General features: G+C 45.0%; 2 protein-coding genes across 7 annotated transcripts in view; one reads left to right on the top strand and one right to left on the bottom strand.

Annotated features, from left to right (window-relative positions):
- Nucleotides 1-7434, bottom strand: part of LOC139392494 (signal peptide, CUB and EGF-like domain-containing protein 1) — a 155890-nt gene extending 148456 nt beyond the window's left edge. For 3 of the 6 annotated variants that reach the window (XM_071140486.1, XM_071140487.1, XM_071140489.1), the window contains exons 1-2: nucleotides 7283-7377; nucleotides 5135-5257 (exon numbers count right to left, since the gene is read on the bottom strand). In XM_071140486.1, the coding sequence (XP_070996587.1) occupies nucleotides 5135-5257; nucleotides 7283-7370 (211 nt within the window). In that variant the 5' untranslated portion in view covers nucleotides 7371-7377. Of the gene's footprint in view, nucleotides 1-5134; nucleotides 5258-7282 lie in introns of all 6 variants that reach the window. The other 3 variants (XM_071140490.1, XM_071140488.1, XM_071140492.1) reach the window with 3 other exon arrangements.
- A 723-nt stretch (nucleotides 7435-8157) lies between these two features.
- On the top strand, nucleotides 8158-13697 carry LOC139392618 (sorting and assembly machinery component 50 homolog B-like). The gene is made up of 15 exons (XM_071140713.1): nucleotides 8158-8340; nucleotides 8677-8790; nucleotides 8922-9023; nucleotides 9151-9238; nucleotides 9400-9506; nucleotides 9754-9884; nucleotides 10566-10653; nucleotides 10794-10922; nucleotides 11039-11110; nucleotides 11200-11286; nucleotides 11407-11477; nucleotides 11662-11729; nucleotides 11842-11988; nucleotides 12151-12292; nucleotides 13133-13697. The coding sequence occupies exons 1-15, from the start codon at nucleotides 8320-8322 to the stop codon at nucleotides 13176-13178; spliced, it is 1413 nt and encodes a 470-aa protein (XP_070996814.1). The 5' UTR covers nucleotides 8158-8319; the 3' UTR covers nucleotides 13179-13697.
- Nucleotides 13698-15248: the final 1551 nt, after the last annotated feature.

Here is a 15248-nt window from a genome sequence, read left to right as displayed (position 1 = left end):
CTACCAGGGCTGGTAAAACCCTAGATCATTGTTATTGATCATTGTTACCACCTCAATAGGTCCACAGACGACACAATCACAACCACACTGCACACGGCCCTAACCCATCTGGATAAGAGGAATACCTACAGTGGGGAGAAGTATTTGATACACTGCCAATTTTGCAGGTTTTCCCTACTTACAAAGCAAGTTTATCATAGGTACACTTCAACTGTGAGAGACGGAATCTAAAACAAAAATCCAGAAAATCACATTGTATGATTCATTAATTTGCATTTTATTGCATGACATAAGTATTTGATACATCAGAAAAGCAGAACTTAATATATGGTACAGAAACCTTTGTTTGCAATTACAGAGATCATACGTTTCCTGTAGTTCTTGACCAGGTTTGCACACACTGCAGCAGGGATTTTGGCCCACTCCTCCATACAGACCTTCTCCAGATCCTTCAGGTTTCGGGGCTGTCGCTGGGCAATACAGACTTTCAGCTCCCTCCAAAGATTATCTATTGGGTTCAGGTCTGGAGACTGGCTAGGCCACTCCAGGACCTTGAGATGCTTCTTACGGAGACCCTCCTTAGTTGCCAGTTGCCCTGGCTGTGTGTTTTGGGTCGTTGTCATGCTGGAAGACCAAGCCACGACCCATCTTCAATGCTCTTACTGAGGGAAGGAGGTTGTTGGCCAAGATCTCACGATACATGGCCACATCCATCCTTCCCTCAATACGGTGCAGTCGTCGTGTCCCCTTTGCAGAAAATCATCCCCAAAGAATGATGTTTCCACCTCCATGCTTCAAGGTTGGGATGGTGTTCTTGGGGTTGTACTCATCCTTCTTCTTCCTCCAAACATGGCGAGTGGAGTTTAGACCAAGAAGCTCTATTTTTGTCTCATCAGACCACATGACCTTCTCCCATTCCTCCTCTGGATCATCCAGATGGTCATTGGCAAACTTCAGACGGGCCTGGGAATGTGATGGCTTGAGCAGGGGGACCTTGTGTGCTCTGCAGGATTTTAATCCATGACGGCGTTGTGTGATACTAATGGTTTTCTTTGAGACTGTGGTCCTAGCTCTCATCAGGTCATTAACCAGGTCCTGCCGTGTAGTTCTGGGCTGATCCCTCACCTTCCTCATGATCATTGATGCCCCACGAGGTGAGATCTTGCATGGAGCCCCAGACCGAGGGTGATTGACCGTCATCTTGAACTTCTTCCATTTTCTAATAATTGCGCCAACAGCTGTTGCCTTCTCACCAAGCTGCTTGCCTATTGTCCTGTAGCCAATCCCAGCCTTTTGCAGGTCTACAATTTTATCCCTGATGTCCTTACACAGCTCTCTGGTCTTGGCTATTGTGGAGAGGTTGAAGTCTGTTTGATTGAGTGTGTGGACAGGTGTATTTTATACAGGTAACGAGTTCAAACAGGTGCAGTTAATACAGGTAATCAAATCAAATTCAAATCAAATGTATTTATAAAGCCCTTTGTACATCAGCTGATATCTCAAAGTGCTGTACAGAAACCCAGCCTAAAACCCCAAACAGCAAGCAATGCAGGTGTAGAAGCACGGTGGCTAGGAAAAACTCCCTAGAAAGAGTGGGGAACAGGAGGGCTTCTTAAAGAAAAACTAACAGGTCTGTGAGAGACGGAATTCTTACTGGTTGGTAGGTGATCAAATACTTATGTAATGCAATAAAATGCAAATGAATTACTTAAAAATCATACAATGTGATTTTCTGGATTTGTGATTTTTAGTTTTTTTTTTAGATTCCGTCTCTCACAGTTGAAGTGTAACTATGATAAAAATGACAGACCTCTACATGCTTTGTAAGTAGGAAAACCTGCAAAATCGGCAGTGTATCAAATACTTGTTCTCTCCACTGTATGTGAGAATGCTGTTCATCGACGACAGCTCAGCATTTAACACCATAGTACCCTCCGAACCCTGGGTCTCGACCCCGCCCTGTGCAACTGGGTACTGGACTTCCTGACTGGCCGCCCCCAGGTGGTGAGGGTAGGTAACAACATCTCCACCCTGCTGATCCTCAACACTGGGGCCCCACAAGGGTGCGTTCTGAGCCCTCTCCTGTACTCCCTGTTCACCCACGACTGCGTGGCCATGCACACCTCCAACTCAATCATCAAGTTTGCAGACGACACTACAGTGGTAGGCTTGATTACCAACAACGACGAGACGGCCTACAGGGAGGAGGTGAGTGTCCTCGGGGTGTGGTGTCAGGAAAATAACCTCACACTCAATGTCAACAAAACAAAGGAGATGATCATGGACTTCAGGAAACAGCAGAGGGAGCACCCCCCTATCCACATCGATGGGACAGTAGTGGAGAGGGTAGAAAGTTTTCAGTTCCTCGGCGTACACATCACAGACAAACTGAATTGGTCCACCCACACAGACAGCATCGTGAAGAAGGCGCAGCAGTGCTTCTTCAACCTCAGGAGGCTGAAGAAATTTGTCTTGTCACCAAAAGCACTCACAAACTTTTACAGATGCACAATCGAGAGCATCCTGTCGGGCTGTATCGCCGCCTGGTACGGCAACTGCTCCGCCCACAACCGTAAGGCTCTCTTGAGGGTAGTGAGGTCTGCACAATGCATCACCCGGGGCAAACTACCTGCCCTCCAGGACACCCACACCACCCGATGTCACAGGAAGGCCATAAAGATCATCAAGGACAACAACCACCCGAGCCACTGCCTGTTCACCCCGCTATTATCCAGAAGGCGAGGTCAGTACAGGTGCATCAAAGCAGGGACCGAGAGACTGAAAAACAGCTTCTATCTCAAGGCCATAAGACTGTTAAACAACCACCACTAACATTGAATGGCTGCTGCCATACATGTAAAAAATGTATCACTAGCCACTTTAAACAATGCCACTTAATATAATGTTTACGTACCCTACATTACTCATCTCATATGTATATACTGTACTCGATACCATCTACTGCATCTTGCCTATGTCGTTCTGTACCATCACTCATTCATATATCATTATGTACATATTCTTCATCCCTTTACACTTGTGTGTATTAGGTAGCTGTTGTGAAATTGTTAGGTTAGATTACTTGTTAGATATTACTGCATTGTTGGAACTAGAAGCACAAGCATTTCGCTACACTCGCATTAACATCTGCTAACCATGTGTATGTGACAAATAAAATTGGAATTGATTTAATTTGAGAGACAGAGCTACAGTATATCAAGTAGACCGGGGCAAAACAAATGGAGACAGAGCTACAGTATATCAAGTAGACCGGGGCAAAACAAATGGAAACAGAGCTACAGTATATCAAGTAGACCAGGGCAAAACAAATGGAGACGGAGCTACAGTATATCAAGTAGACTGGGGCAAAACAAATGGAGACAGAGCTACAGTATATCAAGTAGACCAGGGCAAAACAAATGGAGACAGAGCTACAGTATATCAAGTAGACCAGGGCAAAACAAATGGAGACGGAGCTACAGTATATCAAGTAGACTGGGGCAAAACAAATGGAGACAGAGCTACAGTATATCAAGTAGACCAGGGCAAAACAAATGGAGACAGAGCTACAGTATATCAAGTAGACCGGGGCAAAACAAATGGAGACAGAGCTACAGTATATCAAGTAGACCGGGGCAAAACAAATGGAGACAGAGCTACAGTATATCAAGTAGACCAGGGCAAAACAAATGGAGACAGAGCTACAGTATATCAAGTAGACCAGGGCAAAACAAATGGAGACGGAGCTACAGTATATCAAGTAGACTGGGGCAAAACAAATGGAGACAGAGCTACAGTATATCAAGTAGACCAGGGCAAAACAAATGGAGACAGAGCTACAGTATATCAAGTAGCCCGGGGCAAAACAAATGGAGACAGAGCTACAGTATATCAAGTAGACCGGGGCAAAACAAATGGAGACAGAGCTACAGTATATCAAGTAGACCAGGGCAAAACAAATGGACACAGAGCTACAGTATATCAAGTAGACCGGATTGCTGCTAATATGGATTTGCATGGAACTCAACAGAATCAGCAGACACAAAATGGTGGAAATAATAGTCAATCTCCCTTACTCCCTCTCTCCGAGCCAGGTGTGTGATTATATAGTCATATGTAGGAAGACCGACTCACACAGGCTGAGGCATTTGATAAGTGAGCTAATCAAACAATGACACAGGTCCATGTCATTGTGTTCTCCCCAGGTTGACCAAATGAGAGGTACAGAGTCTCTGAATGGGCAATATCCAGGTGAGTTCCTCAGACATAACACCTGCTCACTCTGTGTGTGCGTGTGTGTGTGTGTGTGTGTGTGTGTGTGTGTGTGTGTGTGTGTGTGTGTGTGTGTGTGTGTGTGTGTGTGTGTGTGTGTGTGTGTGTGTGTGTGTGTGTTTCAGGCGGGGGAGACTGGTACACAGCTGAGCAAACAGCAGAAAGTGTTGGATATAACTCACTGACATACACACAAATACTTAAACAAACAGGAGACACTTGAAAAAGCCTGAAAATAGAGACAGTGAAAACCCCTATAGAAAAAGGCCCGTCATCACTACAATCCTCTCTTGCTCTCCTATCCTGGCTAGCTCTAGGGGCCAATATGACTGATGTATCGTTACCACGTTATTTGCCGTGGTAGCCTATAAGCTGAACTGGCATTTGCGAGTGTGCGTGCGTAGATGTGTTTCGATTGCATTTGTACGGCTAGACAGGCTAGCGTTGGGAGGGAGTGTGTGCTGTGCGCTAAGCTAGCTCTAGCTCCAGCTGTGGTGTGCTTTGAGGCAGAAATGAGTGGAGGTGTGAACGCACAGCCAGGTGCTGCCCCCTCTCACCCTCACACCTTCCCTCAGTCCACTTCCTACCAGTTAATTAGGAGAGCTGACGAGGGGGCTGGAGTCGGGAAGGGGGAGAAGAGGGGAGAGAAACAGGGGGTTCCTGTGAAACAGCTGTAAAACCTGCCATTACTGCTGAGCCTGTCAGAGAGCAATAGGGGGCGGGCGGAATGAAGTGCGGAGAGGACAGGGGTGTGGGGTGATTGAGGATGATGATTTGGATCGGAGTGGCCGGAGGGAGGGGGGGGGGGTGAATTAAGTAATATCACATTGAAGCCATAATAAGACAATGGAGTTAAACTCACCTTCACACTGCTTGCCGTCTCCCTTGTATCCCGGCTTGCAGATGCAGTTGAAGGATTTGGGGGTATTCTGGCAGAGAGCATCAATGTGACAGTCATCCGTGCCTTCAGAGCACTCATCGGCATCTAGAGAAATGACACAAGGGACAACTGTAAACCACTGGTCTCCAAGGACTCATCAATAAGACTAAGTCTACAAAATAGCGATGATTTTGGTGAGAGGTGAATGGGTTTTGTACAACCTCAATCGAATGTTTTAATCCCGCTCTCTCAGGGAAAGCCCAGTCCTCTTGGCCAAATGCAGCTCCGTCCAGATATATACAGGCTGGAAATATTTACTTTATGATGGCAAACGTCCAAAATGTAGAACTCCTCATATAAGACAATAAACTGTCAGGGAGTAACATAGTGGATGAAGGGTGAGGTTTCTTAACTCTATAAAAGATACCGGTAACACTAAAGAGGCCAAAACCAATAATCATTTATATGAATCAAATACCAATAGCCGAGAGGTACACTAGTGTATCAGGGCTTAGTGGATGCCTCTGGAATACTGTGTGGCTATAGGGAACCCTATTGATCAAGTCATTGTTAGAGAGTCACATCTGGGGATGAATCCAGGGGCCTTAAGCCAGCTAATTCACACAGACAGACAGCGAAAGAGAGCAAGAGAGAGAGAGATAGAGAGAGCGAGAAAGAAAGACCACAAGTGTAAGAGAGAAAGTTGAACCTCTCCAAACTTCTGTTCTCTTCCTCTCTCTAGCGATGTATCTATCTTGAGCTGAGAAGCAGCTACCCTGTCTCCTGTCTTGCCCCTCATGAATAGCCCATATTGGGAGCCGTAAATCCAGCGTTTATTTCTCTGCGGGGTTAAGCCCTGCTGCCTGACCCCCGCCCAGCTCAACAAAATGCAATAAATAAACAATAAATGTCATCACAATAAATATTTTTTATCAAGCGGATGACTGATTTATTTTCTCCCATGTGAGCGCCAGTAGAAATGAAAAATAAAGTGATAGGAGTAGGCAGCGGAATATAGCCTGTAAAACCTGGACTAGATAGTTCAACTGCCGGTTCTCACTGAGTTGTTGACAGTGAATAGATAGATGTAAGACAGGAAACTGTTATTGCAGGTTCACCATGGGACTATTATTATGAAATACCGTTGACTAATGTAAAATAAAGCTCTCTCCCGTGCTTCAGTGGCCGTTCCAATATTGACTTCTCGCCAATCCATAGTTGGAGGGAGACAAGGCCCGCCGCTTTCCGCTGAAAGGTCGTCGATAAACAGGTTGGGACAGACTCCTCCAGGGACCGTGAAGGCCACCTTCCCAACCCATGTCCACATGGACACCTCTGGGCAGGCAACTGATCCGGAAAAGATGCTGTGTATCAGCTCATAGAAGGGATTCGTTCGAGCAGATGGGTGAAAAGATGCTTAGTCATACATATTTGTATTCGCACGTTAACCAGTCCTGGACCTACCTCGCAGATTGATCTACGACTGGTAAAACATGCAGGTAGATCTCAGTCGATGGACCTAATTTCTTGTAGACTTTTTTTTACATTCAGAAATGGCAATTGAATATGGCGAAACAAATAATCAACTTCAAATAGTGTTTAGAGTAATATTGTCAATGCAAACTGGACCAACACGCCCTATTTATATTGTCAGTCCAAAATGAGTAAATATGGTTCAGCTCTGCAAGGCCAAATGTAAACGTGTTATTTCGCGCGCATATCACATCACCCATTCAAAGCCTTTTATAATTGCTAGATTTGGCATCAAATTGATATATTTCGTTCAATGTTTTTCGTGCAATATCGGTGTTTAGCTACTTCTCCTTTCCATACTGTTCAAATGTTGCTAGCCCAAATGATCCATCCTCAACCAAGTGTTTCTCAAAGGAACATGTTCTCTTAACTGTCTCAACTGTTATCTCAGTCCACAAATACTCTCCAATTAAAATGAATATAATCTACGTTAGCCTAGGCATTAAAGAAATCCACTATGCTTCACCTATTCTACGCTGTCATGCGCTGGTTTTAACTTTTCAATAAAACATGAACAGGGAAAATAGTGCTGTCTATGTTAAAAAATATGTGTCAAAATGATATAAGACAGAAAGGGATAGAATGAGAGCTCCTTACCTGCGAGTCCAACATCCCCCATCAACTCACAAGTATTAATGAGGACGAAAAACAAACATACTTCCCAGGAAAAACAAGCACTTCCCATGGTAAAAGGCGGTGATTGAATGCAGTTTTTTGGTTGTGTGTTTCTTTGATAAGAGAACCGTTTTGGTACTGGCAGAGGCAGTAGAAGAGGACAGCGAGACCAGCGGAGCCGCTCTCTGATTGGCTTGCACGCATTTGAAGAGCGGATTGGAGGTGTAGAGGGAGAGAGAGAGAGAGGAAAATTGGTTGCTTTGGTTCAATTGATTACTCACTGCCTGAGACCGTGACCAACACAGAAAATCATCAAACTTGATCAATAAATGTTTTCAGATATTTCTCACCAGCGCGGGGCCAAATTGTCACCAGAGGTCTCAATTGCCTATAATGGAACTCATGAATCATGATGATGTAGGCCTATAAATAAGGTTATACATATTCAAGTTACAATCGTGGTGAATAATATTGAGAAAAAAGAGCTCAGGTATACCTATGTTTTTATGTTTTTCAGATTAATTGTCCCGCAGGCGCTTATTTCAATAGGCTACATTCGTAGCCAAATGGGCAGTTCTGGGCACTTCTTAGTTGGTTGTGGTCTATTCTTGTCATTCTTTACAATGCAATGGAAATACTTTGAAATAAACGAAGTCATAAGAAGCATACATCTGAAGGGACTAACATTATCTCTAAATATAATGCAGACTTGCCACAGTCAAAGCAGGAACTTCACACAGGGCTGAAGTTTGAGTGTAGAGATACTGCCGTCTGCTGGTCTTGACACACACTACACAGTGCGCTGGTTTTGTCCCGCCCACCTATCAGTGACAAAGGCACATGTTTGACCAATCACTGTGCGCAGAGCAGGCTTCCCAAAGTGTCATGGCGTCTCCCTTGAAGGGAGTTAGGACCTGGAAAATCTAGCCATTGGTAGTAGTGACTTTCTTCTCTAAATCGACCTGTTAAAAAACATTTACTTATCAAAAAGGGATATTTTTCAAGAGAAAGACGTCGCCATGGGGACTGTTCACGCCAGGGTAAATCTTCATTTCTTACAACCACGAGAAGTGGGGATGAAATTCTGCATGACCTCCCCGTTCTGTGTATTGTATGGCGGTGTAACGTTAGTTACTATGGACGAACTCATAGGCCGTGGACAAGATACAGAAATGACATTAATGGCAAAGAGTTGTATGACATGAGGCAGATGGTTATTTTACTATATTTTATGTAATGTAATGTTATGTAATATGGATTGTGTCTGGTCTGTCAGCGTGTTAGAAAATGTACCACCTTGACAGAACAAAGCTAGTTAGATAGCTACGCATGGTCATATCTTCAGATCATTTTTCTACTTTCTCGACACTGTTCAGAGTATGGACCCTCTCCCGATGCACGGGCGTGACATGGGCGTTCATCCCGACGACATGATTGAGGTGCAGGAGGCAGAACAAGAGACTAAACAGGAGGTCCTGGAAAACAAAGACGTAAGCATCTCTTATCCAAGTTACCGTTACTCCAATTACAAGTTGTTCGCCATCTTCTTAGCAAAGGGAGCTGAGTACATCATTCACCACCTAGTTGGAATGGATGCTGAGAATCTGTCCATTCATTGCAGGTTGTTGTCCAACATGTCAACATTGAGGGCTTGGGCAGAACCAAAGAGGATCTGCTGGGCTATGAAATCTCTGAGGTCTTCCATGCTAAAAACCTTATTGATGTAAGTATGAGCACTCTGGACTCCACATACTCAAACATGCACACATAACCTACACACACATTCTGAAATGTTCCCTAGTTTAAGGGGAAACATCTGTGCTAAAAGCTGTTTGTTGTCTCTTTGACAGGTCATGAAGAAGTCTCATATTGCCAGACAGAAACTGCTGCGTCTGGGCATTTTCAAAGAGGTGGAGGTTGTCATAGATACATCAGATGGTACAGTGTGCGCCCTTAAACAGCTGTGTATGTGTGTGTCTGAAACAATATCACAACCCATCTCAATCATGAGACGTTTCCAATATGAAAGGATAACCAGTAAAAATATATTTGCGTCACTGGAGAGGAGCCCTCTGTCTGTTTTGGTCTATCCCTCCCAGGTGCGGATGCGTTGCCCAATGGTCTGGACGTGACGTTCGAGGTGACAGAGATGAAGAGGCTGACGGGCAGCTACAACACCATGGTCGGCAACAACGAAGGCAGCATGGTGAGAGAATACAAACACCACTATCTCTCACACACACTTACAGGAGCGCTAATAACAAAGCATCACACAATTGTTGTTCATTGAAACCCCTGTCACAATGACCCAGGGCTGACATTCCTAAGCTTCCCTGTCTCATTTTCACTGCAAACACTTCCAAATGGGTGCATAGTGTGTTAATGTACCTTCACAGACAGGTAGAACAGGTGTGTGACCCTGACCTGGGAGTAACGTTGTCTCTGTCTTCCAGGTGTTGGGTGTGAAGCTTCCTAACGTGTTTGGCCGTGCGGAGAAGTTAACCTTCCAGTTTTCCTACGGGACCAAGGAGACTTCCTACGGCCTGTCCTTCTTCAAGCCCCAGCCAGGCAACTTCGAACGCAAGTACGAACAGGGAACACCTCTGTCCTTGCTTTCTGTGTCAATAGGACATTGAAATAGCACTTGCAGGCCTCCCAAGTGGCGCAGCGGTCTAAGGCACTGCATCGCAGTGTTGCGGCGTCACTACTGCCTGGTGTTTGATCCTAGGCTGTGTCATAACCGGCCGTGACTGAGAGTCCCATAGGGCGGGGCACAATTGGCCCAGCGCCATCTGGGTTAGGGGAGGGTTTGGCCGGTGGGGCTTTCCTTGCCTCAGCCCGCTCTAGCGACTCCTTGTGGCTTGCCGGGGGCCTGCAGGCTGACAGTTGAACAGTGTTTCCTCCAACACATTGGTGCAGCTGGCTTCAGGGTTAAACGAGCGGGTGTTGGCGGGTCATGTTTCGGAAGACACGAAAGTCGACCTTCGCCTCTCCCGAGCCCATTAGGGAGTTGCAGCGATGAGGCAAGATCGTAATCACGAAATTGGGGAGAAAAAAGCAGTGGAAATTACAACAAAAAAACATGGCAGCCATTACACGGCAAGTGCTATTTTAGTTCAAGTTGTGATTGTTTCCATCAGTGGTCATATTGACAGTATGTTATGTTGCCGTGGTAATGTATTTATAACCTTTATGTAGAACATAGTTCAGTAATGAGAAGAGCACTGTATGGATCACGGCCCTGACAGGTGTTGTCTTGTTACAGCCTCGCTCTAAACCTGTACAAAGTCACAGGCCAGTTTCCATGGAGCTCCCTCAAAGAGACAGACAGAGGAGTCTCCACTGAGCTCAATGTAAGAGGACTCCTACTGTATGTGTTTGTGGGTCTGTGTGTGTCACATTTCTTGTTGTTTTTTTTTCTTCATTTTATCTGCCTTTGAATTTCCACAGGGATACCTTTCTCACTCTCCCTCTCTCTCTCTCTCTCCTATAGTTTCCTTTGTGGAGGACCAACCACACTCTGAAGTGGGAGGGTGTGTGGAGGGAGCTGGGCTGTCTGGCACGCAGTGCCTCCTTTGCCGTGCGAGAAGAGAGCGGGCACACCCTCAAGTCTGCCCTCTCGGTACAAAGCCCTTTGTCTCTCAGTTCCCTTTTATCTAATAATCTAAACCCTTAATGATCTTAACTCTCAAAATAGCAAGAATCTGAGTCAATCTACTGACGGTAGTTGTCTTGCAGCACACCATGTCCATTGACACCAGGAACTCTGCCATCTTCCCCAAGAAAGGTGCCTTACTGAGGATCAACCAGGTATGTTTGTGTATGTGACTTCCTCTGCATAATACACCACTGTAGATCTATATGAAGTGGCCATGCTGATGTTGTCTTGCCCTCTGTAGGAGCTGGCTGGCTATACAGGCGGAGACGCCAGCTTCCTGAAGGAGGACTTTGAGCTGCAGGTCAACAGAAGGCTGGTCTGGGACTCGGTAAGGGAACACTACTCAGTCCCTAACCTGGGGGGAAATACCCAGGACAAATAGGAAGTGAATTATGGGTACCTGAGTGTTCAACATGTCATATAACATGGCCCTGGTGGTCTCTTTCAGGTCCTCTCCGCCTCCCTCTGGGGTGGGTGTCTCCTCCCCATCGGAGGCAGACCGTCCTCCATCGCTGACAGGTAGGACCACTCCCATCAGATTCATGTCACATGGATTTGATAGAAATCGCTAGGTGGCGCCATTGAGAACTCATTCTGTGAAGTATTTATCCTCCAGTGTTTAGGGGATGTTGTGAGCACCTGTGGTCTGTGACTGACATATGGCCGTTATTATATGTCATTGACATATTTCTGTATTGTCCAGGTTCTATCTGGGCGGTCCCACCAGTGTGCGAGGATTTGGAATGTACAGCATCGGCCCACAGAGCGAGGGTGAGGTCACGCGCTCTCTGTTTATTTGAACGGGCATGTGTGGTGCACAGGGTTGGGTCAGTTGCCCAGAGTCCTGATGATGAAACGTAAGGTATTACCTGTGTTATTGCAGGTGACTACCTGGGAGGAGAGGCGTACTGGGCAGGCGGGCTCCACCTGTACACTCCTCTACCCTTCCGTCCGGGCCGGGCCGGCTTCGGAGACCTCTTCAGGACACACTTCTTCCTCAACGCTGGGAACCTGTGCAACCTCAACTACGGTGGGAACCTTGAACCTCATATTAGTCCATGTTCTGTTTTTCATTGCCCCTATTAACTAATGAGTTACATATGGTACATACTGCAAATAAATATGAAATTGTCTGTTTGTGCATCTATGTGCATTCTGCCTCTTCTTACGTGTAAGTGTTTCCTGTCCCCAGGAGAGGGTTCAAGAGCACACCTGCAGAAGCTGGCGGAGTGTATCCGCTGGTCGTATGGAGCAGGCATCGTGTTGCGTCTCGCGAACATCGCCAGGCTGGAGCTCAACTACTGCATTCCCATGGGGGTTCAGAGTGGAGACAGGTACAACACACACACATTTGGAGGAGCAGGTCAGACTCCAGTAGGCTGGGGCTTTTATATAGCGCTCTAGAAATAAAAAAAAGCATAAGAGCAGACCGCATATACACTCCCAGAGATGCAGTGGTGTAAAGTACTTACCCCAAAAAACTACTTAAGTATTTTTCTGTAAGTACTTTACTTTACTATTTATATTTTTGACAACTTTTACTTCACTACATTCCTGAAGAAAATGATATATTTTCTTCTCCATAGATTTTCCCTGACACCCAAAAGTACTTGTTACATTTTGAATGCTTAGCAGGACAGGAAAATGATCCAATTCACACACTAGAGAACATTGCTGATTATCCCTACTGCCTCTTATCTGGCGGACTCACTAAACACAAATGCTTAATTTGTAAATGATGTTGGAGTGTGCCCCTGGCTATCCGTAAATAAAAAAACATGAAAATTGTACTATCTGGTTTGCTTAATATAAGGAATTTTAAATGATTTATACTTGTACATTTACTTTGATACTTAAATATATTTAAAACCAAATACTTCTTTTACTCAAGTAGTATTTTATTGGGTGACTCACTTTTACTTAAGTCATTTTCTATTAAGGTATCTTTACTTTTACTCAAGTATGACAATTGGGTACTTTTTCCACCACTGCAGAGATGATAGAACGAGAGATGAGAGGTGTTATTGCTGCAATGCCATACAGCTCATATGTGCTGTAAATAAACAGACACACAAGCCATAACACCTAGGTATACACAGACACAAGGTGCGGAACATATAGGTCTCAAAACTTTTATGTGGCTCATCTTCCCTCTTTTTCCTTCCCTGCCTCAGGATATGCGACGGCGTCCAGTTTGGAGCAGGAATCCGCTTCCTGTGATGTCATCACCCTGCCGCCCGGGTCCAGCAGCAGAGAGCACGATGGGAAAGGGAGAAGAGCATTGTCACTTGTTATCCGTTGAGTGTAACACTAGCTGTGGGAGCCTACCAGAATGCACGGTTCTGGAGGAGTGCCCCGCCGCCCTTTTTGATATTAACCAATGATATCACCCACTGTTTGCTGTGTTAATTTTCCACCAACCAATTACGTTTCTGGCCAGACAAAGATATTTGGGTTTATCTCCCCTGCCTTCCAAGACTGCTGCCTGCCCTATCCATAGGGAAGTGACTATTGGTTTTGGTTCTAGATTAATTTGACCCTATTAGAACTCTTTCCAACTGATTTGTCGGTTCTGCTGTTTGACGTGGAGAATTGAGAGTTGACTCCCCCTCTTCACAGCAACCCCTGTGAATCTGAGGTGGGAACCCCAAGTGTGACCCTCCACCACTGCTCTTATTGTTAGTCCTCTTTTTAATGTTGTTTAAGTTACACAATAAATCACTTTTTTTTCCCCCTTAATCTTTTTTTGTGGTTTCTCATAGACACACACATTTGCAATGATTTATTCAGATCCAAAGTTTATCTGAAACACCCTCAGACCTGCATTAACGACAGCAGTTACAACACACCACAGGTGTGTCACGTACAGGTCTTCACTGTAGCCTGTTTTATCAGCCTGCAGTTATTAATAGTCACACTATTGGTATATAAGTCAACTCCTGATATATTCAATGGCTTGGGAGTGCACCAACTGTCTACACTTAACTGTAGCATGCAGATATCCAAAGCATGTGCAATTGCAACTAGTGAACTTCACTGCATTGTCAACATTTTATTTACATTGTATTTATAACATATCAACTATAATCTCATGGTAATCCATCTAGTTTTTACAGACAAATCAACTGCTCATTGAATTCCTATTTACAGTGAGAAACGACACATTGAAGAGCCATGATAAGTCGATCTAAGAGCGCAGAACAGCTGTTGACTCAGCAAGGAATGTATCCACAAAGCGTCTCGGAGCAGGACTGCTGTTCTTGGATCAGTTTTACCTTTTAGATCATAATGAATAATATTATATGGACAGATCCTAAATAAGCACTCCTACTCTGAGAGGCTTTGTGGATACGGGCCCTGGTGTGCTACACAGACAGCCTAGTACAGTAACCATGTACTGACATCAACCTCTACTTGAACCAGTTGTGTGAATCTGCCAGCCAAACAACCTGACTCAGCATCTCTGTCTCTCTCTCTACTGAACTCTGTTGAACCGTGTTCATCCATTCTGTCTCAGAGAAAGCCTGGTGGTTTAGTTTTCATTTGGAGGTGGATTTTGTCCCTATCAAGCATCAGCAGACCAGTATCAAACGCATGTGAACACTGCTGTGGGGCTTGTAGCCTTGTAAACAGCAGCTGTCAACCCTCCAGACCCCCTCCAGTGGCGTGGAGTTGTGACACTGTTCCCAGCAATATCGCTCCCTCACAGCACACCCACACCCCTGTGTAATAGACCCTTCAAAGCTCACCTCTATCTATATTTTATTTGCGTCTGTGTGTAGTGTGTGTGTTTTCTTCCCTCCTCCGCCTCCTTCATTCGCCAGCCTTGGCTTCTCTTTTGCGTGTTGTTGACACGGATCCCTTCAGCCCTCAACAGGAGGCAGCAGGGGGGGGATCTTCCAATTCTACATTTAGTAAATAGTAGGGGAGACTGACTCACTGATCTGTGCCTACAATGTAGCCTCGTGTCCAAGTTTAAAATGTAATGATGGAAATATATTGTCGCATGCATTAATTCATTTCCAAACAATTATTTCCCCACTAATACATTGCTCTTTATCATGTGGAGCATGGGTGATACAGTGCCTTATATTTCCCTCATGACTTTTTAAACATTGACACGAGGATACATTGTAGGCAAACAAGACAACATATTCAATTTAGGTACTAAAATTATTTCCAAATGTGGTAACAGGCAGTAAGTACACTGTTGTCATGACTATGACATGGACACAAATCAGTAATACAGTATCCCATAGGAAATCAGATGGCTTATAGGGGGCGCTAGGG

This window comes from Oncorhynchus clarkii, chromosome 33 (assembly GCF_045791955.1).
Source record: "Oncorhynchus clarkii lewisi isolate Uvic-CL-2024 chromosome 33, UVic_Ocla_1.0, whole genome shotgun sequence".
NCBI classification, from domain to species: Eukaryota; Metazoa; Chordata; class Actinopteri; order Salmoniformes; family Salmonidae; genus Oncorhynchus; species Oncorhynchus clarkii.
This window is presented reverse-complemented; position numbering and strand designations above follow the sequence as displayed.

Excerpts from the sequence above, each read along its gene's own strand:
- LOC139392618 (XM_071140713.1), top strand. The coding sequence starts at position 8,320 with ATGGGGACTGTTCACGCCAGG. Across the intron at positions 10,654-10,793 it reads GAGTCTCCACTGAGCTCAAT|TTTCCTTTGTGGAGGACCAA; the intron begins GTAAGAGGACTC and ends TCTCTCCTATAG. Across the intron at positions 11,989-12,150 it reads CCTGTGCAACCTCAACTACG|GAGAGGGTTCAAGAGCACAC; the intron begins GTGGGAACCTTG and ends TCCTGTCCCCAG.